The following is a 24,293-nucleotide window of genomic DNA, read 5'->3' as shown; positions in this document are numbered from 1 at the left end:
TTTGACACCATATTTGGATGTATGCAATGATAAATGGAGATATCCAAAATCCCCTCTCTAAAAACCTTTGACTCTAATATGTAAACAAAATAAAAGAAGAATTTTGAACCTGGCTTTTTACAATGTTCAGATTTCTCTTCTGGAAATGTATGCAAATTATCGCATATTACATATACAAGATAATGTTTCATTTCCATATTTAAACATAAAGTTCTAGAAAACTTGTAATACAAAAGATATTTGTCTTAATGTAAGTAATCAACTGGGGAAGTTTCATGGTGATAATTATTAGATCATTTTTTTTCCTATTCACCCGGGGTGTGTCCCCTTACACAAACATACAAGTGTTGTTTTTGAGAAATTTGCATGTTTGTTTCTTTTGTGTATATATATATATATATATATATATATATATGTATATATATATATGTGTACGATTGGGGGTATAATCTGTGTCCATTATGTAGCAGTGTCACGTTTAGCTGACCAAAACGTAAAGGAAATGTGCAGGAAATCAAGAAAAGGGAAATCAATTTCACCCTGATGACTGTAAACAAACCACAACATCTGTGAAACAAATGTGAAAGCATTTACAGTAAATGGATTGGAAAATGACAAGCCGGGCAACCATAATGAGTATTTTGAAGAATAAAAGAAATTGTAGGTTCGCAAAGACGTTTACGTGTAACTCCGCAAAAAACAGTTGACAAACTTGATAAACGATGCTGTCACGTTGCATTGTGGGAATTGTAGGATTCAGCATGTTTGGATCTTTACCCATACTAGGGACTAAAGGTCATCTCCACCTCTGCTTTTTTAATACAACTCTTGTGAGTCCTCCAATTAAAGTGTAATATTCAATCAATGAACTGGAATACTCCTATAAGATACCAATTATTTTCCATTTGCAGTGGAATATTTGAAAAACCCCTTTGATCAGTTAACTGGTAGTCTGTCTCAAAGCCTGTAATATAGTCACCTACAGTTAGTTTTCCCCTCTGTTTTCCCAGAGAGAGAGAGAGAGAGAGAGAGTACTAAAGCCACAGTCCCTTTGGCTGCTGAAGCCCTGAGAGGTCTATTACAGTAATTACTATATCTCACCATGTGTCACAGTCAGGGAGCCAGAAAGTAAAATGCAGGGGAGTGTGAGAAAGGCTTTCAGTGTAGGGTGGTTTAGGTTATATGCGTTCTCTAACCTACAACCGAAATGTAATGTGTTTGAGTGGCCGTGTACCGATTCTCAGAGGTGTACTGCAGTTTGTGTCAGGCTGCCAGCCCAGCCGTGGAACCTGCAGGACGTCAGCAGCTCAGCCTCAAGCAGGCGAGGAAAGGGAGGGAGGGTAGATAAATAAGCCCATAAAGGATGCTTTGAGTCAAGCGGAGCGGTGGAGAGAAGAGGGGGCTCCGGTCAAACAGTCCCCATGCTTGTTGGAGGTGGCTGGCTGCATTGCAGAGAGATAGGGAGCTAGCTGGGGTGTCCAGGGAGGGGAGGGGGAAGAGGCGAGAGGAGGGGGGGGGGGGGGGGTTAAAGGAGACAGAGAGGGGAGCTGTGGAGGAGAAACTCAGCAGTGTCAGTCTGCCAGCCAAGCTGGACAGTCTGACAGAGGAGGAGAAGGATTAGGCTCTGCTGCAAACAGGGGATGCAGAGACGAGGTTGATACTGCAGCACAGGACAAAGGAAGGGGGGGGATTATTCGGTGCAGGTGGCAGAGAAGAAATCAGACTTCAGCGCTAGGCCAAGATCAAGCTCTTCAGTTTGGCCCGGGATCTTCACCTTCACCTTCAGTTTGGCCCCATGCTCATGATGGAAATCAGGAGCCAGGATGGAGAGCACCAGGGGCAGAGACCAGACTAGCTACTGCTCCCAACCTGTAATCTGCAGACGTAAGACTACACCAGCATCAGCTGCTGGCTGAGCACCTTCTATCACAATCTCAGCTGGGGGGCTTCATGCCCTGGGACAGTCCTGGGAGATAGAGGAAGGAGGAGGTGGTGGTGGTGGAGGAGGAGGAGGAGGAGCAGGCAGCGGGGAGGCTGGCTCAGAGAAGTGGAGGAGGGTGGTGGTAGTGTAAACTGCCTGCTGTATTTTTGGATGTGGGATCTCCTGAATTAAGCGAGCAAGCTGGAATAAAGATGTAGTGTGAGCTAGTGGAAGGAGGGGTACAGAACAAGGAGAGTGCTGTGCTGAGGAGAGGGCTGGACGTCCCAGCTCAACGGACGGACCAGACGGACGGAGATCTGGGGGGAGTCCTGAGGGGGAGACAAAGACGGAGGGTCCACTGGATCAGGAAGGTAAGGGTTTTGATAATGTGTTTTGCACGAACAGACTATGTCCTTATGATGAAAATTACCCCCAGTAGGACAGAAGGATAAGACAAATCTGTCTTTTGGTGGTCCTCACTTCTATTAAGAGCTAGTTTAGCATTTAAACTTGGGTTTAGAATTAGAAGATTTGATTAGATTAGCTATAAGGTTTGGACTAATACTTCAGGTTTAGCAGGTAGATGTATAGGTATGGGAAAAGACTAAGAGAATGAATGAAAGCACTTACAAGTGTGATCAAACATGTTCAAGAAGGACAGAAACTGAATGAAAAGTTTGAGAAAATTTGGAATAAGCAACATTAAAGCTTAGTAAGAAAATGCAGGACAAAGACTTGAGTGTGTTCTGGCTTGTGTGGTAGAGAAAATATTTTTTCTGCCTGACACTGAGTGTTTGCCTGTGTGAGTTGGTCAACTTGAACGGGACTAAAGATATTCTAGAACTGCTGCTCATTTCTGCTTTAATTGCCGGGGGAATTTGTAAACTTACTTAGTAATAGCTAAAGAAGATGTGTGTTTTTGCTCACTGCCTATGTATTTAGGCTACAGTATCACTGTGTTTGTGTTACCTTCTGGCATTTACACACGCTGCTTTTTCCCTCTGTGGAGGCAGACAGCCACCGTTAGGAAACAATTGACAGGAACGCCTTAGAGCGGCTGTTTGAAGAATTCTGTCGTCTCTAAAGAAAACGCTGGCCTGTTTGATTTTCCATGGCATCACTGCCATGCTGGACCTGCCTGGTCTGGTTGCTTTTCACACAAAGCCTGCTGGTATTTGACAGGCTACTTGTGAGACCTCAGGTGAAGTAGATATACTATCCACAGAACACTCTGATTCGGTCAAAAAGGTGGATAAGTTGATGGGTTTCATAAAAAAATTAACCACTAGAAACAAGAGTAAAGCAACAGTATGTAATTTTTTACGGAAGGGTTACACTAAAGCACACCCTTGCTCATTTCAACACACTTAGGGATTTTGCTGCTACAGTCTTACTTGGTCTGGTATGACTAGTAGCTTGTGGTGGCTAATGTTAGCTAATGTTAGCAAACTTAAGACAGTAGCTTTGCTGGGTCACCCACTGGTTTGTGGACTGTCATTTTAAAGCCTTGAGTTTGGCAATATGGACGTCGCCATCTTGTTTTCTTTAAACCGGACGTGACGATTTTTGATGAGAGGGTGGAGCTGGGGAGGATGATGCGTCCAAGTCAGTGTTGTTTATGGTTACAATGGCGCTGTGCTAAGCTAAACGCTAAAGAGGGAAAGTTGCCAATTTTCAACCCTTCTGAGCAAGTCAACCAGTTGAGTTTTACCGGTGGGTGAATTCGGATTTCTGGATATACGCATATACGGCAGTAGCCTACAGAAAATCAGCAGACTTTCCCTCAAGTTACCAGCCAACAATAGTGCTAGCTAGCTACCTTGTTGGGAATAATGCTGAACAAGAAATGTTTAGGCGACCAAAATGTTCCAATCATCTTTGATGAAGTGAAAACACACAGTGAGAGGATCACTCACACCCAAAAACAAGTTCACGTCTATTCTGACACACATTTTGTACACAGTGCCATGGTTAGCAATGCTAAGCCTCCATTCTGATTGACAGGTTGGCGTGTAGCCACGCCTCTAAAGCATCCCCTGCTTTATCGTCAATTTTAAAATAAATGGGACCATCATTTACAAGATGAACATCATGTTGTATTAAAGCTTGAAGCTAGCAGTTCAGACCATAAATACATAATGGCAGGTTTAAGGCACTTCCACATTAGCTTTACTCTCAGACTCGGAAGCTTCATCCTTTATTTTTACAGTCTATGGGAAAAGCTAAAGAGCCGTGTGTTTTCCTCAGGAGTAAGTAGAGACTAAAACAGAGCTAAAAGAAGAGTAGGCTAAATGTCACATTTGTCAGGTGGAAACAAACAGAACTCCATATTCAATCAATCTTGCACCGCGTCTTCTAGATTTGTAAACAGGCAATAGTTTGCTACCGCGTAGCCTCAAACTGAGCTTGACGACGTAGATGTCACGTGAGCAACCTGTCTGAAAGTTGTAAGTCTTCTGGTAGCTGTGCCAAGAGAAATCTAAATGTTACTTCATATGAATTCACTGGCAACATACAGAAGTATTTCCAATCCATCAAAACGATGTTTGCTGGCAGCTGTTGCTGAAATATTTGGTTCCGAAGCTTTCATGGACTCTCTATGGGCTTCTCCCTTGATTGTATGCCTCCACGTCCCACCCGATTGCCTGCGAACTTCTCCTGACAATACGGTAATTTCTCTACTATGCGACAGAAAGTCGCGTGGTTATGACACAATCGTTAGCCTATTTTTACAAAAACTGCTGCTACGGGGCCATAACGTAAGATACAAGGTAATGGAGCCTTTTATACATTGTCGTGTTTCTTTAGAAATAAACAATGGACAAATAGAGTCTTTAAACGCTCAGATGTAAAGTTATTTGCTGTCAAAGTGACGCCAAAATGAATGGCAGTCAATGGAATGCTAACGGCAGGTGATGGCTTGTTAGCCTTACCCTGGATTTCCACTGAATGCAGAACGTCAGCGGACCAGCTCCGCTGCGGAACGGCTCCGTGCTCCGCCGTCCGTCAATACCCACCATGTACGGATTTGTTGCGGCATGGCTGCGCCCATGACTGACAGCTGAAGTCACGAGGACCCGCTAGATCTCACAAATTCACGTAGAATAGAACCACAAAACCAACAACAGTTTGTTTCCATCCAGAGGAGTAGAGGGGAAACAACTCTGTGCTGTGTTTTCAAGGTGTAGTGCAGGGAAATATGATCCGCCGTGAGCACGGTGTATTTTATTTTGAAAATGAACCGGATTTTGATTTTGTTTCTGTGCTCGACTTCCTGTCCCGCACTATCTGCCGTGTGCTGAGTTGCTGCGGAGCTCTCCGGCGTCCGGCAAAAATAGAAGCTCTGCGTATCTGCTCCGGAGGGCTGCGGACCGCCGGAGCTGGGACGCAGTCGGAACGCAGCCGTTCCGCAGTCAGTGGAAATACACACGTTGACTTTAATGGAAACCTAATGACTCCGCTGTTGTTCCGGAGCGGATCCGCAGCCGTTACGCATCCGCAGCCGTTACGCATCCAGTGGAAATTGGGGGTTAGAAACTCCCCATAGGAGGTATGCTTTCTGGATGCTCACTTACCCCCTTGTGAATTTTAGCTTGTCCAAGAGAATCATGGGAAATGAAAGACAATTTAGTCTGGTATTATCCTGTAATTACAACTTGTGGCAACAGGGGCCGTTGTTCAGCAGAGTAAATGAATGAAATGATGACTTTGTGACCTTGGACAGCTTTTCTAGCAAACATGAATACTAATCTGGATCTGGACGTAGTCGAACCACATGTACTCATTACATTACATTATATTACAGAACATAACAGTTTTGGACACCTGTATACAGAGAGGTGCATAGGGGAATATGTGAAAAGGTGAATTGAATTTTGGGGAAATGTATACAAAATGGCACAGCATTTACGGTATATTTTCACTCCAATAGAAATATGGTTGAGTGAGCTGCTGTCATTAACCTAATTTCCAGCCAAAAAGCTCCTATAAACTGTGCACAACCTGTTAGAGACTAGCTGGTGAACATAGTGGAGCATTTAGCAGCTAAAGAGCCAGGTATTTATTTCAACATCATAAGGGGGATAAAACAAACAAACACATGACTCTGGTGGATGTGTAAATGAGCAAGCTTGTTCCGCTGCCCCCAAGTGGCCAAAAAATGTAATTAATGGAGATTTAAATTTCATGAGTATACAACCAAAGAAGTTATTCTGTCCACGTAATACTAGAATGAAGCACAGCAAATATCCCAGGAAGATGAGGGTGCTTACATTAAGCCTGGCAGTATTGATACCAAGTGCTATCAAGTGAAAAACAACTGTCAGAAGTGTGTTTTTCTTTGAGTCTGACTGACACAACAGCTTTAAGTGGTGTAGTCTACATGAAACACAGATATACGCAATATACCCACTAAGAAAGCACCCAACACTCTTTTTCCCAAACATATTCCCCTCCCTTCTTCCGTCTCCCTCAGTTGGGTAAAAGTCCCTGTCCCGAAGCCAAAACCATCCCTCTGTAACACCTCCCCACCTCCTCACCTGGACTCCCAGCTCACTGAGTCAAATAGCCTGAATGCAGGAAATCCCTCCCATGTGGCACTGCCACTCCTCGGATACAACTGAGAATATTACTACTGATTTAGTTAATATGATCTATACATGGAAATGTTGATTAGTTTTGGAATTACTTTTCTTGTTTTTTCCTGCATCTTTACCTAATGTTCTTAATTTGGACATTTGGAATTATCTGCATTCTGGATCGTTTGTACAAATGATGACTTGGTGACCCTGGACATGGATACTAATCTGGATCTGGATGTAGACTTGAACCACATGTACACAGGCTAGGTGAATGTGACCAGCATCACTACAGAACCACTCCTAATATGTTACGTGGGTGAAATATAAAGCCACAGCTTCAGGTTTTAGATACTACGATTTCTGCGAGGAGGACACGTCAGATATGTAGTTTTTTGCCAAGTTTACTTCAGAAATGTGACTTTTTTTTTCTCCAGAGGGATTGAATTCATACTGAAGATTATAAGGTGATGGCTTATTATTATTTTTTTATACCTTTCATCTTTCACAATCTTGATGATGTGTCATTTCATAGGGTTCGATTTCTGTGGATTCCTGTTCAAGTAGAAACTTGTCCTTAGATGATGTACTACTGTTACTCCCACTGTGATTAAACAAAAAAGTATCTTTTCTGAACAGGCTGACTTGTGCCTCTAGACAGCTTTATCTACCAGTGATGAATTATGCTTCAGTGTGCTGTTCAGAGGAATGGACATTCAGACATCTTATGAATGAGAAGCCTTTAATTTAGCTTTTATTGGATACTGAAAGGTGGTCAATACATTTCACACAAATAATGGCATGGAATGTTTTCACTTTTTATTTCATTGTGGTACATGGCAATCACCAGTAATATTTGAACATCCTACACTCATCCCATAAAAGACCAAGTTGCTGCAGTCAGGATAGCCCAGCAGAGGCCTGTACTACGAATCAAGATCAACATGCCCTGGATTTCTTTCAGTTACCCGGCTTCACTAACCCTAACAACCACGGTCCCGCATAAGCGGAGGAAAGCTGGCAAAAAAATAGTCGACGCTGTAGATGCGTAAATCACAACGCTTATCAATATCACTTCCCCATCAGTCAGGCACAAGATCTGACCATAATTACGCTTGTGCTTTCCATAAACTGCCGTTGCTTTAGCCTATTATTTCAATTGCAACCCTGGCAGTGGGAAGCAATCGTGAGAGCAAATAAAAAAATATAAAACACAATTCAAACCGATGCGCGCATTGGCAACACACGGCTCAAGAAGCCGACAAATAGCCTATACGTAATTCCCTCTGCTGAAAATCTATATCTTTCATAAAAATACCCATCAGGGAATGTTAACGGGGTTGTCGGTCTCTAAATGTTTTAACTTTTCTGAGCGCACCTCTCTCCGCGCAGCGAGCTCCACCGGATCTTCTAAGAATGGTGACGCCGTTATCAATCGAGTATTGATTGGTCGGTAGGTGGTGCTTTTACACTGGTTGATCTCTAATCCAACATAACCTGCTCCCGACCAGGTTAGGTGTTCAGCATAAGTTACCACTGCGTTGGGATCCGGTAACAACTAATCCACCGTCGTGATACAGAAAACCCTGGGTTGAACCTGTTAGTTAGCTCGTTAACGCCTAATCTTGCTTTGTAGTACAGGCCTCTGATGTAACCTTGGGGCTAGTCTATATCCACGACGTTCCACTTCCGGGATTTCTCTCTTTCTGTTGGAAATTCCGCTGGATGTCACTCTTTTTGGATGTACCATTATTTTCCGCTTTCTTTGTGTTGTAATTCTAAACTCTGGTCACACACTGCTGTGGGATGGCATCCCATTCTTCAACCAGCATTTGTCGCAAGTCAGTCAACGTGGTTGTGTTGGTCACTCTGGCACGAACAGCACGCCCAAGCTGATCCCACAAGTGCTCAATGGGGTTGAGGTCAGGACTGCTGGCAGGCCATTCCATTCCTCTCCACTCCCACCTTCTGGAGGTAGTCTCTGATAAACCCCGCCCTGTGGAGGTGAGCGTTGTCATCTTGGAGGATAGAGTTCGGTCCCAGACTGTGGAGATATGGGATTGCCACTGGTTGCAGAATCTCATCTCTATATCTCTCTGCATTGAGATTGCCTCCAATGATGACAAGCCCTGTTTTTCCACTGAGGGAGATGCCGCCCCACACCATCACACTGCCTCCACCAAAAGGTGTTACAGCAATCAGCATAGCGTTCTCCACGTCTTCTCCACACTTTGACCCTATGATCCAACTGCCGTAGGCAGAATCATCCAATCCACCAAACACCAAACGAGTCAATGGCAGAATAAGCTGTTTGGCATTGGCAGAGAAGATTTGTGCTAAGTTTACATACGGCGGAATTTCCGGCGGAAACGTCGTAGATATAGACTAGCAATTCTGTGGTATAGTCGAGAGATAGACCATGACGAGTTTTGAAAGTGATCAGTAAAATCTTAACATCAATTCTTAAATGGACAGGGAGCCAGTGAAGTGAAGCTAGGATTGGAGTGATGTGATGTTGTCTGTTACAACCAGTGAGACCAGCTGGAGGGGGGAGAGTGATTTCTGGTTGATCCCAATGACAATGCTGACAACACAATGAGAAAGAAAATCTTTTGTATGTTTTCCAAAACCCCTACGTACAAAATTACCCTTTCTGTCAGTACCTGAATGTCACATTGACAGTTTCTCCTGGATCTCCCATGCACAGTGTAGATCTGTGAATAAAAGTGTGATTCAGTGCCAGGATGTAAATCTATACATCCACTCAGAGAGGCAGATAAATCTGTCCGTGCTGGTGTGTCCCACAGAGCTGAATGTATTAATATAACTATCAGTCTGTCTCTCCTGTGTTGGCTTGGTCAGGTGTGGGGAGGGGGGGGTGCGGGGGGGAGCAGGGCAGGAGGTAATTTCATGAATGAAAGGACAGAATTGTTCCTCCGTTTCAACTGGTCCCACACACTGGCCAAACCCAGGCTGGCCTTTAATTAAAGCTAATAACCCAGAGAGAGGGGAAGAAGGGAGCCCCCAAGGGGCTAATGGGAGGAGGGGCGAGGGGAGACGAAGATGAAGGAGGGGAGAACAGATGGGCAGGTGGTGTTCAACTGTAAGTTCTTTAACTTAAAGTGATTCAAGCCAGATACACAATGATACTCTCTGACAAGGTGCTTTCTGTGATAATATGTGCTTGCATAGAGATGGTAGATACTTTTATTAATCTCCAAAGGGAAATTACTTTTGATATTCAGTTTTTTACATATTACACACGTAAAATACGCACACATGCAGAAACTGGAAATTGCACTTGGGTCAATTCAGGGAGTTGAGGAGTTACAAGCTCTCTCTCTCAGAGCCTTCAGTAAGACTTGAGTCCACTCTGTGGCTCACCTGACATACGTGTTGATACTCACCCTTTCATTTACTGAATAATATGTATATGCATTTAAAAAGCCAATGATGTGCAATACTAAGTGGCATTGCTATAAATGTCTTCTGGTGAAAGCCAATTCATTTTATTTTTCTCTTTCCCTGCCCATCTTGTGTCTTCTCTTTTTCCCCATCACTTTCACCCTTTATATGACATAAACTTTTTGACCTCTTTCTCGTTTCCCCTCTAATGCTCTATTCCTACTTCATCTTCACTCCACAAATCCCTCAACCTCTCCCTGAATGTGTGCCCTCTTACTTTCCGATCCTCGCCATGACATCTGTTGGGGTCCCCACTACCTCCCATTCTCCTCCACCTCCAGATGCCCTCTCGCTGCAGGAATGCGCTGAACATCGTGGGCACCACCCTTTTTGCTGCGGTGGTCCTCTTCACCATCCTGCTGGCCTATGTCACAGGTTAACTTGTCAATTTCAATGATATACAGAGAGAAACATGTACATGAGAATCAAAACAAGTGATAGTCATGCTCTTTATTGTTGTTTTTCAAACTTGTCTCCACTGTGTTTCTTTGTTATAAAGGCTACCAGTTCATCCACACTGAGCAGCACCACCTTTCCTTTGGCCTCTATGGTGCCTTCCTCTCCCTCCATCTCTTTCTCCAGAGCCTTTTCGCCTTCCTGGAGCATCGGCGGATGAGGAGCCCCGCCCGGCCACAGCACCTCCGTCGCTCCGTGGCTCTCTGCATCGCCGCCTACCAGGAGGACCCAGACTACCTGAGGAAGTGCCTGCGCAGTGTCCGCCGAATCTCCTTCCCTGGCCTGAAGGTGGTGCTAGTAGTGGACGGGAACCGGCCCGAGGACCGCTACATGATTGACATTTTCCAGGAGGTGATGGGCGGGGCTGACCAGGCTGGCAGTATGGTGTGGAAGGGAAACTACCACAGTGATGGGAGTGGAGGAGAAGGAGGAGTCAGAGGCGGAGGGAGGAGCACAGTGCACATGGAGGAGGCAGCACGAGTGGCTCGGCTGGTCAGAGGCTGCCGCTATTCCTGTATTATGCAGGAATGGGGAGGGAAAAGAGAGGTGATGTACACTGCCTTTAAAGCACTGGGGGACAGTGTGGATTATGTGCAGGTAAGGGCCACAGACACAGAAAATAGAATGCATGTACCACTAAATGAGTCAACAAGTCCTACAAACCATTCTGACGATATGGGTCAATTATATACGGAACAGAATTAGGGCCACATATGAAAAAATTTATTGAGTTCTGAGAATTCTGACTTTTTGGAAGAAGAAAAATTGAAAAGAAGAAAAATTTGACTTTTCAGAATTCTGTAATTAAAGTCAGAACTCTGAGGAAAAAAAGGGAGAATTCTGACTTGAAATCTCAGAATTCTGAGATTAAAGTCAGAATTCTGACTTTAAACTCATAACTCAAATACATTTTTCACATGTGGCCCTAATCCTCTTTCGTAATTATACCATCTAATACCACCCCCCGGAGTGTTTTTTTGTCCTTATATCTAAACCAGAGAACATCGGCCACGGTTTTGATCTAAACGGTCGTGGTTTTAAACACGTCGTTAACGTTATGAAACGGTCACAGTTTGGTTATGTTTAGGCACATAAAGTACTTTGTTAGGTTTAGGCACCAACACTAATTAGTTAAGTTTAAAGAAAGATTGTGGCTTGGATTGAAATCAGCAGTTACTTCACTTCTGGGTACGCATGTGCGGTGAACGTGACGTGACTCCGTTTTATTTCCGTAAAGTAAAAAAACAACAACTCAAAGTTTACTTTTAGATTTAAAAGGGATACGGACCCCGGTCTCCTGAAGAAAATCCTGTCCTTTGTCACATTACTTTCTGCTTTACTCCTGTCATAATTACTACAGCCACTAGAGGGCACTGCCACTATAAATGTAAAGATTTGTCGTAATTGCTGCCTGAACAAACAACCTATGGGAGCGTTTTTCGGGGGAGGACAGTCTTGAAAGTGTACATAAAAGGATTGGATGATGTCAAAAACATGTCAGATGTAGACGCTGAAGTTTATTTTAAAAAATAGTTAGGGCCACTTCACTAATTTTACACATTACAATAAAATCTGTGTACTCACCATGAGGAGTACTACTTAGCCTGTGACAACAGTTATATAATGTCTTGTGTGGTTCTGGAGGAAATCTGTGAAGGCTGAAAATATAACACTGATGATCACCAGGGTTAACTTGGCTTGGGCATGAGACTTTATATTTTTAACGGTTTGTGTTACAAACTGGATCTGTGGAGTTTGACAGAGTGCATCCCAGACAAGGAGGGTCCAATGAAAAGATAATATCCGTTGCATTATGAGAAATCCAGTGTTTTTGGAGCATAACCCATTAAAGAAAAAGTCAGCATATCTTGACTTTTGCAGCTTCAATTTTTTTATCTGCCTCACGCGAATACCTCAACTTAATTGCTAAACTCAAATTACAGGTGAGGCTGATGGGAATGTCATTAGTTTTGCAAGTATTTAGTCATAAACCCAGGTCAAAAACTGAGTGCTTCAGATGTTCCTTTGTGCCCACTGCCATCAGACTATACAACTGCAGTGGAGACCACAGACTGTCATCAGTCTGAACAGTAGCTTAGGCTGAGGGATACGATGTGCCCGATGGACAATAACATGCTTCACAAAGCTGTTATGTCTATAAGACGTTTTTTCCAAAATCTTAATACATGTTGTATTGATGTTCGTCTTCAGAGCCTCGCTATTCCAAAAATGACCGTTCTCTCATTTTATGCATGTTGTGAGTTCACAAGTGTTTAAAATGTCCGTTCCAGGAAGTCGAAACAGTTGCTGATTCTATATATTCTAATATCTTTTCAGATTTTCCCCACATAGGTAGCAATTCTCTGTTGCAGGTCAGGTCAATTCAGACTTTTTTAAGGACACAACTCATGGGGGGTCCATAGCACAATAAAATACAAAGACAACGAAAATGAAGAAAAGAGGAAAAAATATATATAATAAAATAAATAAATAAAAGAAATCCACACAAGACATTCCACAGTGATCATACATTTACATACAGACTGGAACGCCAATGTTCCACATTCTAGATGAAGCCCTGACGGAGCTCAGTTCAGGGTAAGTTAAAAGTATAATATGTTGTAAGTATCGCTTACTGTTTGCAAACACACAGCGTTCAAAGTTGGCCACTCCTCCCCGGCTCAGAACCAGAGAGAGAGAGAGAGAGAGAGAGAGAGAGAGAGCAGCGGTATTGAGTAAGCTAGAGAATGAATGAAGAGAGGGAGCGCTGAATTAAGCAGTGAATCAGAGGAATAAAACTTATATTCCGATTGTTTTGTACTAAAGAACAAATAAACACACCCACACCTCTGGACGGGAAGGTGCCACAATGCCAGATTGTTATGTGAATGCAGGTCTTCATCCTGTCTGTGTGTTGATTAAGTTTGTACGTCTGTATGAGACGCTGAGGGGCATGCCAAAGCGGCGGTTGGGAATGAAAACGGGCTGCACACTGTGCACACTTTTTTTGGCTGGGGGTTACACACCCACTTGGGGCCCAAAGGCTCCTCGTTGACACCCATAAACATCCTGCACACAGAAAAGTAAGAAGAAAAGAATACAGGCAGAGGGCAGGGTCTCTGCAGGTATAGACACCACCACATACTTCTAGTGGGTCATAAGTGATGATTGAGAGGGATTACTTGTGTATACATTGTTTTTTTAGGACAATGCAGCATAATATACCTTTAAGGTTGAAATAATACCATTTACAGAATCAGATAACCTACACATACATACATATTAGATATACATTGCAGCTGAGCAGGTGGCTACACTAAAATTAACAAACATTTGTTGCAATTCATCTTGAGGAGAACATGAATGTCTGAACCAAATATCATGGCAATTTATCCAACAGTGGTTGAGACATTTCATTTAAATCTACATATGTGAACCTCATGGTGGTGCTAGAGGAAAAGTCAGGGAATACATTCAATGTCAGTAGGAAACAACATCTGGGAACCTTACATGTCTCTATCCAATTTTGTGCCAATCCATCAAGTAGATGTTAATATATTTCACAGTAAGTAAAGACTTTGACCTGCTGGTGGCACTAGATGAAAAGAGGGTCACCAAAGTCATTGGGATACATCCTCTGAGGACCATGCATGTCTGTACAAAGTTCATGGCATCCATCCTGTAGTTGTTGAGATTTCAGTCTGGACCCAAGTGGTGGACGGACCGACATACAGACATGCTCAAGACACTGCGGGGTCAACTAAGCATGGCTAAAAAGCACCCAGATTATTATTTTTCACATTCAATGTTCTTCCAAAATGGTTATATAATCAAAAAAACTGAAAGAATTAAGGAACACCTACTCTCAAATTTAAGACCTGTAAACTGTGTAGAAAGAAAGAATCAATACAATTAGCTGCCCCATGTTTTGATTAGGTTAGACCATCTTGTCAAATTATTGGCCCATTATGTGGTATTGTCCTAATAAAAGCTAAAATCACAAATTTGCCTCAGGGGGCTTTTAAATATGTACAGCAAACGACACCCTCGGTAATGTTTGACACATTGCTTCCGATAATATTCTGGTGTACTGTATATGTTTGTCTGCTGTGTAGTTTTTAACTGCTGCTAATAAAGAATCAATCATTTTCCATTGTTCTGCTTAGCTACTGCAGTGACTTTAAAGTATTGTTATCTTCCAGAAAGTTTTCTTATATTGAGTTAACAGCAGATTTTGGCAGCAGGCCCAACATGAAAACATTTCCATTGAACACCAATACAACTGTGAACATAGGGAGAGTGTGTGTAGCAGTAGCCAAAAATAATCACGTTACACAAAGCCATCAATGGAGGACCATTTATATTCATCTGAACACTCCAACCAGATATCATTTCAGTCGGCTGTATTACTGGTGCTATGGATATCTGCCCCGCTTCTGTGCTGACGCATACTGATGTCAAATTTCTCCTGAATGAAACAGATTTAAAACTGAACATTGTTTGCATGCTGTGAATGCTAATAGTGTATTTGTAAGTCACACTTTTAATGCAGTATAAATACCAGCAGCATTGAACTTTATTAGACTAGTGCTTAAGGTAACATAAGGTAAATGTGCATCTATGGATGCCTTTCCTTGCCTGTGTTGAGTCTCCACAGACAATCATAACCTTGAACAAAATGTGAAGGCTAATTCTAAATTTAAACCATACAGCCAGTGGAAATCTTAAAACTACATTTTAAACTTCTGGTTCAACCCATTGAACATACAATAGCCAATTACGTCCACTGGAAATCCACATGGGAACTTATTTACTTATTTGCAATCCAAACCGATGGACTTGTGTTGAACAACCAAGACACTCTTCATAGCCATTGCTGTGGGTCAAAGGTCATGTCCAGAGCTGACCCAGTCCTGTGCTTTTAGAATGAACCAGCTGTGATCTCTGTCAGCAGCCTCTCATTTCTCTAATGGATTTTACAACTCAGTTTTCTGCAACACCTGTGGCCTTAATTTGACCTAAGGATGTTTATTGTTGAGTCTGTGTGTGACTCTCAGCATTATTGTACCCTCTGTGTTTGTTGTGTCCTTTTTCAGGTGTGTGACTCAGACACAGTTCTAGACCCAGCATGTACCATAGAAATGCTGAAGATCCTTGAGGAAGATCCGATGGTGGGAGGGGTTGGTGGAGACGTGCAGGTAAAATACAATATTTTTCAGTCATGAAAGTAAAGTCTGTATCAACGGAAATACATTTACAGGATAAAGCCTGACATCAGGCTTTGTCCCTCACCTTCCGCTCTCTGTGTGTTGCCGTTCTCAAAATCCCTTTGTTACGGGAAACAACAACAAACTTCGAGCTAGCAAGCTAAACGCTGAAAATGTTTTGAAGAAAACCTGGACCATGAAATAAGGCAGGCCTACTTGGTTCTTTCAGGGAATGATTGTAAAGATTTACAAAGAATATGTTTACGGCTTTTACTATCTAACTGGGATGTTTTGGGACTGATGGGCAGCGATTGCTGTGGATGAAGTACACATGGCGATACACTGGTAAGAGCAAATTACGCTTAACCATGTATCCAGCTAATTTAAATAGTTCACATTACTGTATTATGTGAACAGTTTACTTAATTTAAAATTGTATGTGCTGCTTTTTTTGTGGGATGCAAATGTTCCACCAGAACAAGTTCTTTCCCAAGACCATTTTGCTGAGCCACCATTGCTGCGTCTGGAGCTTAGCGTCGGCAAGACGATTGTGATTGGTTTAAAGAAATTAAAAAAAACCTGAGCATTTTTATTTCTCCTATCCTAGAATGTATGTGTGGTGTAGCCAGACCTTACTCCACATCACTATGGAGATAGGTCTGGCAATGCAAGACTATGAAAAGTACAATGAAGACCCAACACTAAAATGTTTAGTCAATAAAAGTCAACTTAGAAACTCTTCGGTTGCCAAATGAATTAAAAGCTCACCACAACATGCTGTGAAAGCACAATTAATCCTTAAGATCTCCTCTGTTGTCCTCTATGTCCTTCTTCTGACTAATCTCTTTACATTTTCCTGTCCTCCAGATCCTTAACAAGTACGACTCGTGGATCTCCTTCCTCAGTAGTGTGCGCTACTGGATGGCCTTCAACATTGAGCGGGCCTGTCAGTCCTACTTTGGATGCGTCCAGTGTATCAGCGGCCCTCTGGGGATGTATAAGAACTCTTTGCTCCAGTGCTTCCTGGAGCCCTGGTACCACCAGACCTTCCTAGGCTCCAAGTGCAGCTTCGGTGATGACCGCCACCTCACCAATCGGGTGCTCAGCTATGGCTACAAGACAAAATTCACGGCGCGATCGCAGTGCCAGACTGAGACACCAACCGAGTATTTGCGTTGGCTCAACCAGCAGACTCGATGGAGCAAGTCTTACTTCCGTGAGTGGCTCTACAATGCACTGTGGTTCCACAAGCACAGCCTTTGGATGACCTATGAGTCCGTGGTCACTGGCTTCTTCCCATTCTTCTTGGTTGCCACAGTCATCCATCTCTTCTACCGTGGAAGGCTGTGGAACATCCTGCTCTTCTTATTGACAGTCCAACTGGTTGGGATGGTGAAAGCCACCTACGCCTGTTTTCTGCGTGGCAGCCTGGTCATGATCTTCATGTCACTCTACTCTCTGCTCTATATGTCCAGCTTGCTCCCTGCCAAAATATTTGCCCTACTCACCATCAACAAGGCTGGATGGGGCACCTCAGGCCGCAGGAAAATCGTGGTCAACTTAATTGGCGCTGTGCCTGTCACAGTGTGGGCTATGGTGCTGCTTGGCGGTGTGGCATATACAATCTACTGTGAAACACAGGAGCCATTTAGTGAGACAGAGAAAGCATTGTTGATTGCAGGGATGATACTCTATGCCTGCTACTGGCTCATTCTGCTGGTGCTCTACCTGGCAATCGTAGCCAAACGGTGTAACAAGAGGGAAGAGCAGTATCACCTGCCATATGCGGAGGCATAAACCTGCTACCAGAGACTGGTAGGACATTCACACAGACTTTCACTGCAGTACGACTCTAGCAATGTCTCTGACCCTGTGAACTGCTCAAGTGATGAGCTGTGATCCACAAACACACTCACATCTTCATCATTGGTGCTAAGAAGGTGTGAATCTGAAATCTGAGCAGCAGGAATCTAATCCAGTTGGAGGAGACTCAGAGATGACTGGATTATCAGAGCTTTCCCAATTATATCATGCTTAATGGTGCTTCATATTGAAAAACCAAACCAAATGGAACCGATCCAGTTTATAAAGTGTTCATACTCTTGTAATAGTGACATGCTCAGAAGAACATTAGGTAGTTTATGGGCACAAGTTAGCTGTGAACTGTGACCAAAGGGTGTGGCACGGTGCTTTAAATCAATTTAAAGCAGAAACAGGGATAAAATGAGACTTAAAGACATAAAGGTCTTACTAATCTTACTGGTTGGTCAGTTTCCGTGTCCTTCATTTTGAAAAAGATGAGATGGGATAAAATGTGATGGAGCTGAGCTTTTATAATGAACAACAATAGATAAAATAGCAAGGCAACTCTCTCTAGTCTAAGCATCTCTATTTTAGATAAGTAGAGGGAACCTCGGATGGATTCAGAGATTGGAGTGTATCTGTAAGGTGTTCAAAGCACATTTTAGAAGTGGTACAATCACCTACAGAGTCATTTGAAAGAACTGACCAGGCATGAATAGATGCAAATTTGATCTAGGCTTGAAAATGTGTCGCCTTCAGCATAAAAATGTGCCTTGATCTCAATGTTTTATGAATCAACTTTATAAAATACCGACATGGGAGAAAAAGGGAGAGAGACTGAAGGTAAAAAAACTGAAAGAACTTGAGTGAGTTTAGTCAGAGGTGACAAGCAAACACATACAGCCATTCCACACACACACTGTTTGTGCATGAGTTCCTATCCAGTTACAGCTAACGTCCGTACAGATGGTACAACTGTGTGAACAACAAACATGTACTGTTTTTGCAGTTTAAGCAGCAAAATTCATGTGAAAATGTGGTTTGTGTTGTGTCTCAACACACCATGAAGCATAGGTTAGGATACTAGTCTTAGTACGTTTGTACAATACCCACATGCAATATATACTTTCAAAGAGTTATTGTACTGTAATCATTCCACTTCATACTAGCCGTTAAGTGGTATCTTTTTAAACCCTATACATCACTTTCATTTTCCCAGCTCCGTGAATGCCATGCCTTTACACCCTTACTTTGCATTTTATGTATTTAAAAGAAACTGAGGAATTGTGGTTTGACAAGCAGCCCTACAGTTTGGAGGGATTTCCATTCGGCAGCTATAGCTTAGCCTAGGTGACTGTTCGCAGCTTCCCAACCTCAGCTGTGCGGTTCTCACAAAATCCAACGTTATGAGTACTTCCTAAATGTAGGCTTACCTACAGTATGTTACCTACCTTCTGCAAGCCAGCTAAATAAAAGAACATGTAAATAAAACACTTTGGAATAACTGGGAGCCACATTTCTCGTTAACAGAAGTTGCATTTCTCCTCCCTCTTCTGGTAGAGGCTAAGCAACCCCCCCACCCCAAAACCACGTCCCCTGTGTCAAACTACCATGTCCCTGACTAGTCTCTCCACTGAACACACAGAGACCAAATTGATATTAACCCTCCATCAAACACACAGCGAGCAGCGACACAGCAAGCAAGCAAGCAAGCTGAATAAGGGTTTCCAGTAAGAACATTGTGGAATTGTATTTCCACTTTGTGAGCAACAGCTAAGTGATACTTCTGGGAACACCTAAAGGGATAGTTCAGTTTTTTGGGGGGTCGTATGAGGTAATTATCCATAGTCAGTGTATTACCAACAGTAGATGACGGTTAGCACACCACCATGTTTGGAAAAAGAGACGGGTGTACCGACACGGAAACTAAGCAATGCACTGCTGTGGAAAGAGACAGCAGCTAAATGTATTTTAGCTAACTTAAAGTGCTCATATTATGCTCATTTTCAGGTTCATAATTGTATTTAGAGGTTGTACCAGAATAAGTTTACATGGTTTAATTTTCAAAAAACACCCTATTATTGTTGTACTGCACATTGCTGCAGCTCCTCTTTTCACCCTGTGTGTTTTACCCTCCGTTTTAGCTACAGAGTGAGGCATTGCACTTCGGTTCAATCTTTGAGGGGCAAAGCGGCGGTCAGAAATGAGAATGGGCTGCACACCCTGACACCCTTAAATGTCCCGACTCACAAAAATAGAAAAAGGAAAATACATGCAGGGGGCAGGGTCTCTGGAAATCGATTGAGAGGCATTACTTTTGTATTAGTCTATGCATTGTTTTTGAGGAAAATCCTACATATTATACCATTAAGTGTATGCTATACACTGCTTTACCTTGCTGACAGCCCTTTTCTCAAAGGTTTTCCCCCTCTCTCTTTTGGCCGTTCAGTCTCCCTCTGCAAAAGTTCTTCTTCTGTATACTCCGGTTCATAAAGGTATCCTCCAGCATTTTGTTGTCGCTGTCATAATGACTCATTTTTGTTTTCTTGTATTTGTTTATTCCATAAACCGCTGAAAGTCTGACCCAAACAGCTGATCTGCAGTTAAATACAGTGTGCGGCCCAGTTTGCTCATGCAGGTATACACTGACTATCGATTAGTACCTCATACAACCCCACTTCAAAAAAAGCCGGACTATTCTTTTAATCCCCCGTCTTTTCTGTGTAGTCACATTTGGAAGGTACTGCTACACAGCCAGTATGGACAGGAGGAATGATTACAATGATCTAAAACTCTTTTAACCTGCATATGGGCGATACTTGCAACTGGATGTAATGGTGCTCTGAGACCAGCCCTCATTTACCCTCATCACATCAGCCATGAACAACACATCATTTGCTCCAGCTGTATTTTGTGGAGCAGCTATGATTTACCAGAACAGACAATCTAATGTTTCTGAACAGGTGACACCCTGTTCTTTTGCTGTTTTGGTGATTGTCAAACTGAGTAACGTATTGTTTGTACATTGTGGTCCAATTCTCAGTATACAGTCACCAGTGGGTTGTAGTTTCATCCAGTGATTCAGAGATTTTTTTTGTACAGTCACTTTTGTATGTTGTAAAGGTGCCAAATTATGTAACGGTAAAGTTTTACTACGGGACACTATTCTCTTAACTTTGGATATTTGTTTCCTTTTACACTAGATGTAGCCTTAGTTTATTCATTCTATTAGCAATGTAAAGACTGAAGACCAAAGAGATTTCTTCTGAAGTGAGAGACTTGAGAGCTTTGCTTTCACTGTATTTCTTTCTTCTCATTTTTAAATTTTCCATGATTTCAGATCACCATCAGCATATCTGAACCTACACTGACAGATGCCTTTTTGCTTTTGGGCAGTGGACATTTCATCTTTGTGCCATTTAAGTTATGTCCATATTGTTTTCTTTGGCTGGCTGTATACGTTTTAACTTGAAAGTTCCAAAAGGACTCAGATTAAAAGGAAATTGGGTTTATAATGTCCCTTTCTGACGGTCAACAAGTGATGCAAAAAGTCTTGTTTCTTGACCTCTGCTGCTTCCATCTCTGGGCATCACAAGCTACTGGAATTTTCCTAAGTCATTAAAAATGCTTCCTGTTTTAGACACAATCCGCCCATTTATACCAAATACAGAATGTCCCCGTGATTTATATGACTGCATTGACATTTTCCCCATGCTATTTTGTTCACTGTATAGTATTAAATCAAACGCATGACTAAGGAATTCATGCCTCTCGCTTAAAGCTGAGGCTGCACTCTCAAACTTCTCTGCAACAGAGGCGGATTCTATTAACTGATCAAATTTAAGCAGCAGCTGACAAGCAAAATAAGGTTGATCACTACTACATATTCTTGTGTAGAGTATCATGTCTGTATTAGTATTTTAGGCCTTTAATGTTAAAACATTGATGCTCTAGTCCAGAGGGAGATAGTCCCTTCAACTGGGGGTCCTCAGAGTTACTGCAGGGGTCTGCCCAAATTGTTGTTTGATATATATTATTTGAAAGTAAATATGTATATGTATGTATAAATCTAAGTAAAGAACAGGGTTCTTATTTATCAACCGTGCGTACGTACGGATGTGTGCATATGTAATGTGTAAGAACATTGCCACCCAAAGTGTGGAATTTACCAACTTGTACTTACACTGCATAACACAATTAACATCCACATATGTCCTGTGTTTCCTTTAATTAGAAAACACTCAATTAGTCATTTGTTTTAAACAGACAAATTGCCTAATTGGTGTCAAACCCTATAAAAGACAGCTGTGACAAATGTTTATATATATATATATATATATAGTGCAATGGCTTATCTTGCGTTATGGGAAAACTTGGCAAACGATGTGCTCAAAGATCACGCTGATCTGCTTGGCGAGGACAGTGGCTTCTAATTAGCTAAAAAAAAATGTACTGCTGGATTTGTGTCGTGATATTCGTGACCTTCTCCCATGCAACATTTTTCTTTTGTTTGTAATAGCACCAGCTATTACAAACAACATTATACTCCAGCACTGAGTGAACCAAACAATATTTGTTGGTTGGAATCAACCTCATCAATCAGTACCTCCATTTCTGTGTTTGAGAGGTTCCTCTTCTTTGCACTCTTTGCCATTATTGCGGTGAGGGAAAAAACACATTCACGTGGTTGATAAAGGGATGTGTTACTACCATATATAGTTAGTTGGAGGCGTTTCTGGAGCATGGTCGTTAAGAACAGGTGGGATTCATCAAGATTGATTACGTACTGATGTGCGTACGATTATGATAAATGGCGATTCTTTTGTACTTAAGCACATACTAAATTTCATTCGTAAGACAGAATTTAGAACATTTTCTACGCACTGTTGATAAATGAGGCCCCAGGAGAACAAGGCTTTCAAGAGCAAAATAATACTTTCACAACCAAGTGAAAATGATCCTTCTGTTCTTATAAAGGCAGAGGATGACAATTTTTTTGTTTTGTCAAATTTTTGCCTTCATTCAGTTACTGTAAAGATACAGACAGGAAATGCAGAGAGAAAGAGGGGGAATGACATGCAACAAAGGTCCCCGGCTGGAATCAAGTCATTGCAATTATATCGTACTTATCTTAGCCAACAGACGCACCAGTTAACCCAACCTTTCACCCTGCTAGCATCAGGGTAAGTCTGTCCTACATTTTGATCCAGAACAAGCTATCTCTGCAACTACTGTTTTTTTTTTAATGAAGTTTGCTGTGGGTATAATAGTCCTTTACATGCTGGCCTGCCGAATGTTTCTTGAGCACCACCATCCGGTCCAAGTTTTCACAGTTTGGTCTATCACAAGGTGTACTGTATATTGAAAACTAATGGCTGGATTTTAATGAAACCTACTGTAGATATCGGTTAATATTTATGTTCCCCTGAGGATGTTTCCCATTTATTTTTGGGCCATTTAGTGCCATCCTCAGGACAAAATGTACATTTTCATTCACCTGTTTGTATGTGCATTCACAGTTTGTGCATAAAACTGAGTGGAGATACCAGAAATGGAATATACATTGCAATCGTATTTTTACGCCTGGCTGCGATTGAAATGTTGGTGTTAAAAAATAGAGAAAATGCAATAAAGGACCACAGTAACTTATTTTTCAAATATACCGTGATGCCTTCTTCTGTTTGTTCTACTGTAAGCAAAACATTACTCTGGGGGTGTTATTTTACCAGACTTACTAACATTTACTTAAAATCTACAGTTAAATGGCATACCTATTGTATGATATAAACATATATACATATACAGTTCCTGAATTGGTCAGCAGTTGCTGACATAATCATTGCATGTGTCTTGGATATATTTATATCCATACATAGATCTTGTAGGGGTATCCCTGAATATTTGATTGTTCAAGAGTCCAATTCAAAAGCCAATCTCGCAGTGCGTGAAAATGTGGTTATAAAAAAATCATTCCATTTAGGCCATATGGGGGTGCTGAATGTCTGATTTTCAGAAGAAATTATGATATATAGGCTATTTTGGTATAAATATCAACGTACATTATACTGTTAATAACAATTAGAAGTAAGGGTACTCATGTGGACAAAAATCAGAAGTGCTGGTACTCCTGGTGAGTACTGACATTTTTCGGCACTTATTTCGACTTCCCATATTTTTGATACAAAAAAAAACTTTCAAAACGGGTCAAATTTGACCTGAGGGCAACATGAGGGTTAACTTTTTTAGAGTGGAATTCAAGTGAACCATCCACCACTGTACCTATATCCTTTCCCTCTTGTACTTTGTGTTGAATCACAAGATCTCCAACTGAACCTCCAACCTAACGTCACAGAGGAGTGAAGAACCTAGAACATATTCATATTTAAGAAGCTGGAATCAGAGAATTTTTACTTCTCTTTCTTAAAAAAAATAACTCAAACTGATTTATCAAAATAGTTGGCGAATAATTTATAGTTGACAACTAATGGATTAATCTTTGCAGCTCTAATGGAGAGTGGGTACAGATAAAGAGCTGTGTCACTGATGAAGTTATGTGAGTAATGTTAAGTCACTGATTAAAATGACTGAGCTGTGGCTTTAACAACATGGTTCTTATTATGACTTTAAAGACATTTAAAGGCATGCCTGAGTGTGTTTATATGTGGGAGGTGTCTGAATGCTGAGGAAATGGAACAGAACCTTTACAGCAGCTGAATGAATTGGTCCCTTCAGTCACCACACACCACCAGGAATGGCGTTTTACTTCTGGTAATACACCTCGGCACGGGAACCGCCTTCATCAAACACACAGACATGCTCACATGCTGTAAATACCCTGGCAACATTTCAAAATGCTTTTTGACA

The 24,293-nt window shown here is 41.9% G+C and overlaps 1 protein-coding gene across 2 annotated transcripts; it reads left to right on the top strand.

Moving 5' to 3' along the window:
* The first annotated feature begins 2,076 nt into the window (after positions 1-2,076).
* has3 (hyaluronan synthase 3) lies at positions 2,077-22,961 on the top strand. 2 transcript variants are annotated; one of them, XM_078257674.1, is made up of 5 exons: positions 2,077-2,292; positions 10,245-10,338; positions 10,463-11,016; positions 15,516-15,617; positions 16,494-22,961. In XM_078257674.1, exons 2-5 carry the CDS (start codon positions 10,245-10,247, stop codon positions 17,421-17,423), a joined length of 1,680 nt encoding a protein of 559 aa, XP_078113800.1. In that variant the 5' UTR covers positions 2,077-2,292; the 3' UTR covers positions 17,424-22,961. The 2 variants fall into 2 exon arrangements, with proteins under 2 accessions (XP_078113800.1, XP_078113799.1); XM_078257673.1 differs by lacking the exon at positions 2,077-2,292 and adding an exon at positions 6,719-6,965.
* The last annotated feature ends 1,332 nt before the right edge of the window (positions 22,962-24,293 follow it).

The sequence above is a fragment of the Sander vitreus genome, chromosome 8 (assembly GCF_031162955.1).
Source record: "Sander vitreus isolate 19-12246 chromosome 8, sanVit1, whole genome shotgun sequence".
NCBI lineage: Eukaryota > Metazoa > Chordata > Actinopteri > Perciformes > Percidae > Sander > Sander vitreus.
The sequence above is the reverse complement of the archived record's forward strand: the minus strand, read 5'-3'. Positions and strand labels throughout refer to the sequence as shown.

Coding starts and splice junctions, on each gene's coding strand:
- has3 (XM_078257674.1), top strand. CDS start 10,245: ATGCCCTCTCGCTGCAGGAATGCGCTGAACATCGTGGGCACCACCCTT. Junction 10,339..10,462: donor CCTGCTGGCCTATGTCACAG/GTTAACTTGTCA, acceptor TTTGTTATAAAG/GCTACCAGTTCATCCACACT. Junction 15,618..16,493: donor GGGTTGGTGGAGACGTGCAG/GTAAAATACAAT, acceptor CCTGTCCTCCAG/ATCCTTAACAAGTACGACTC.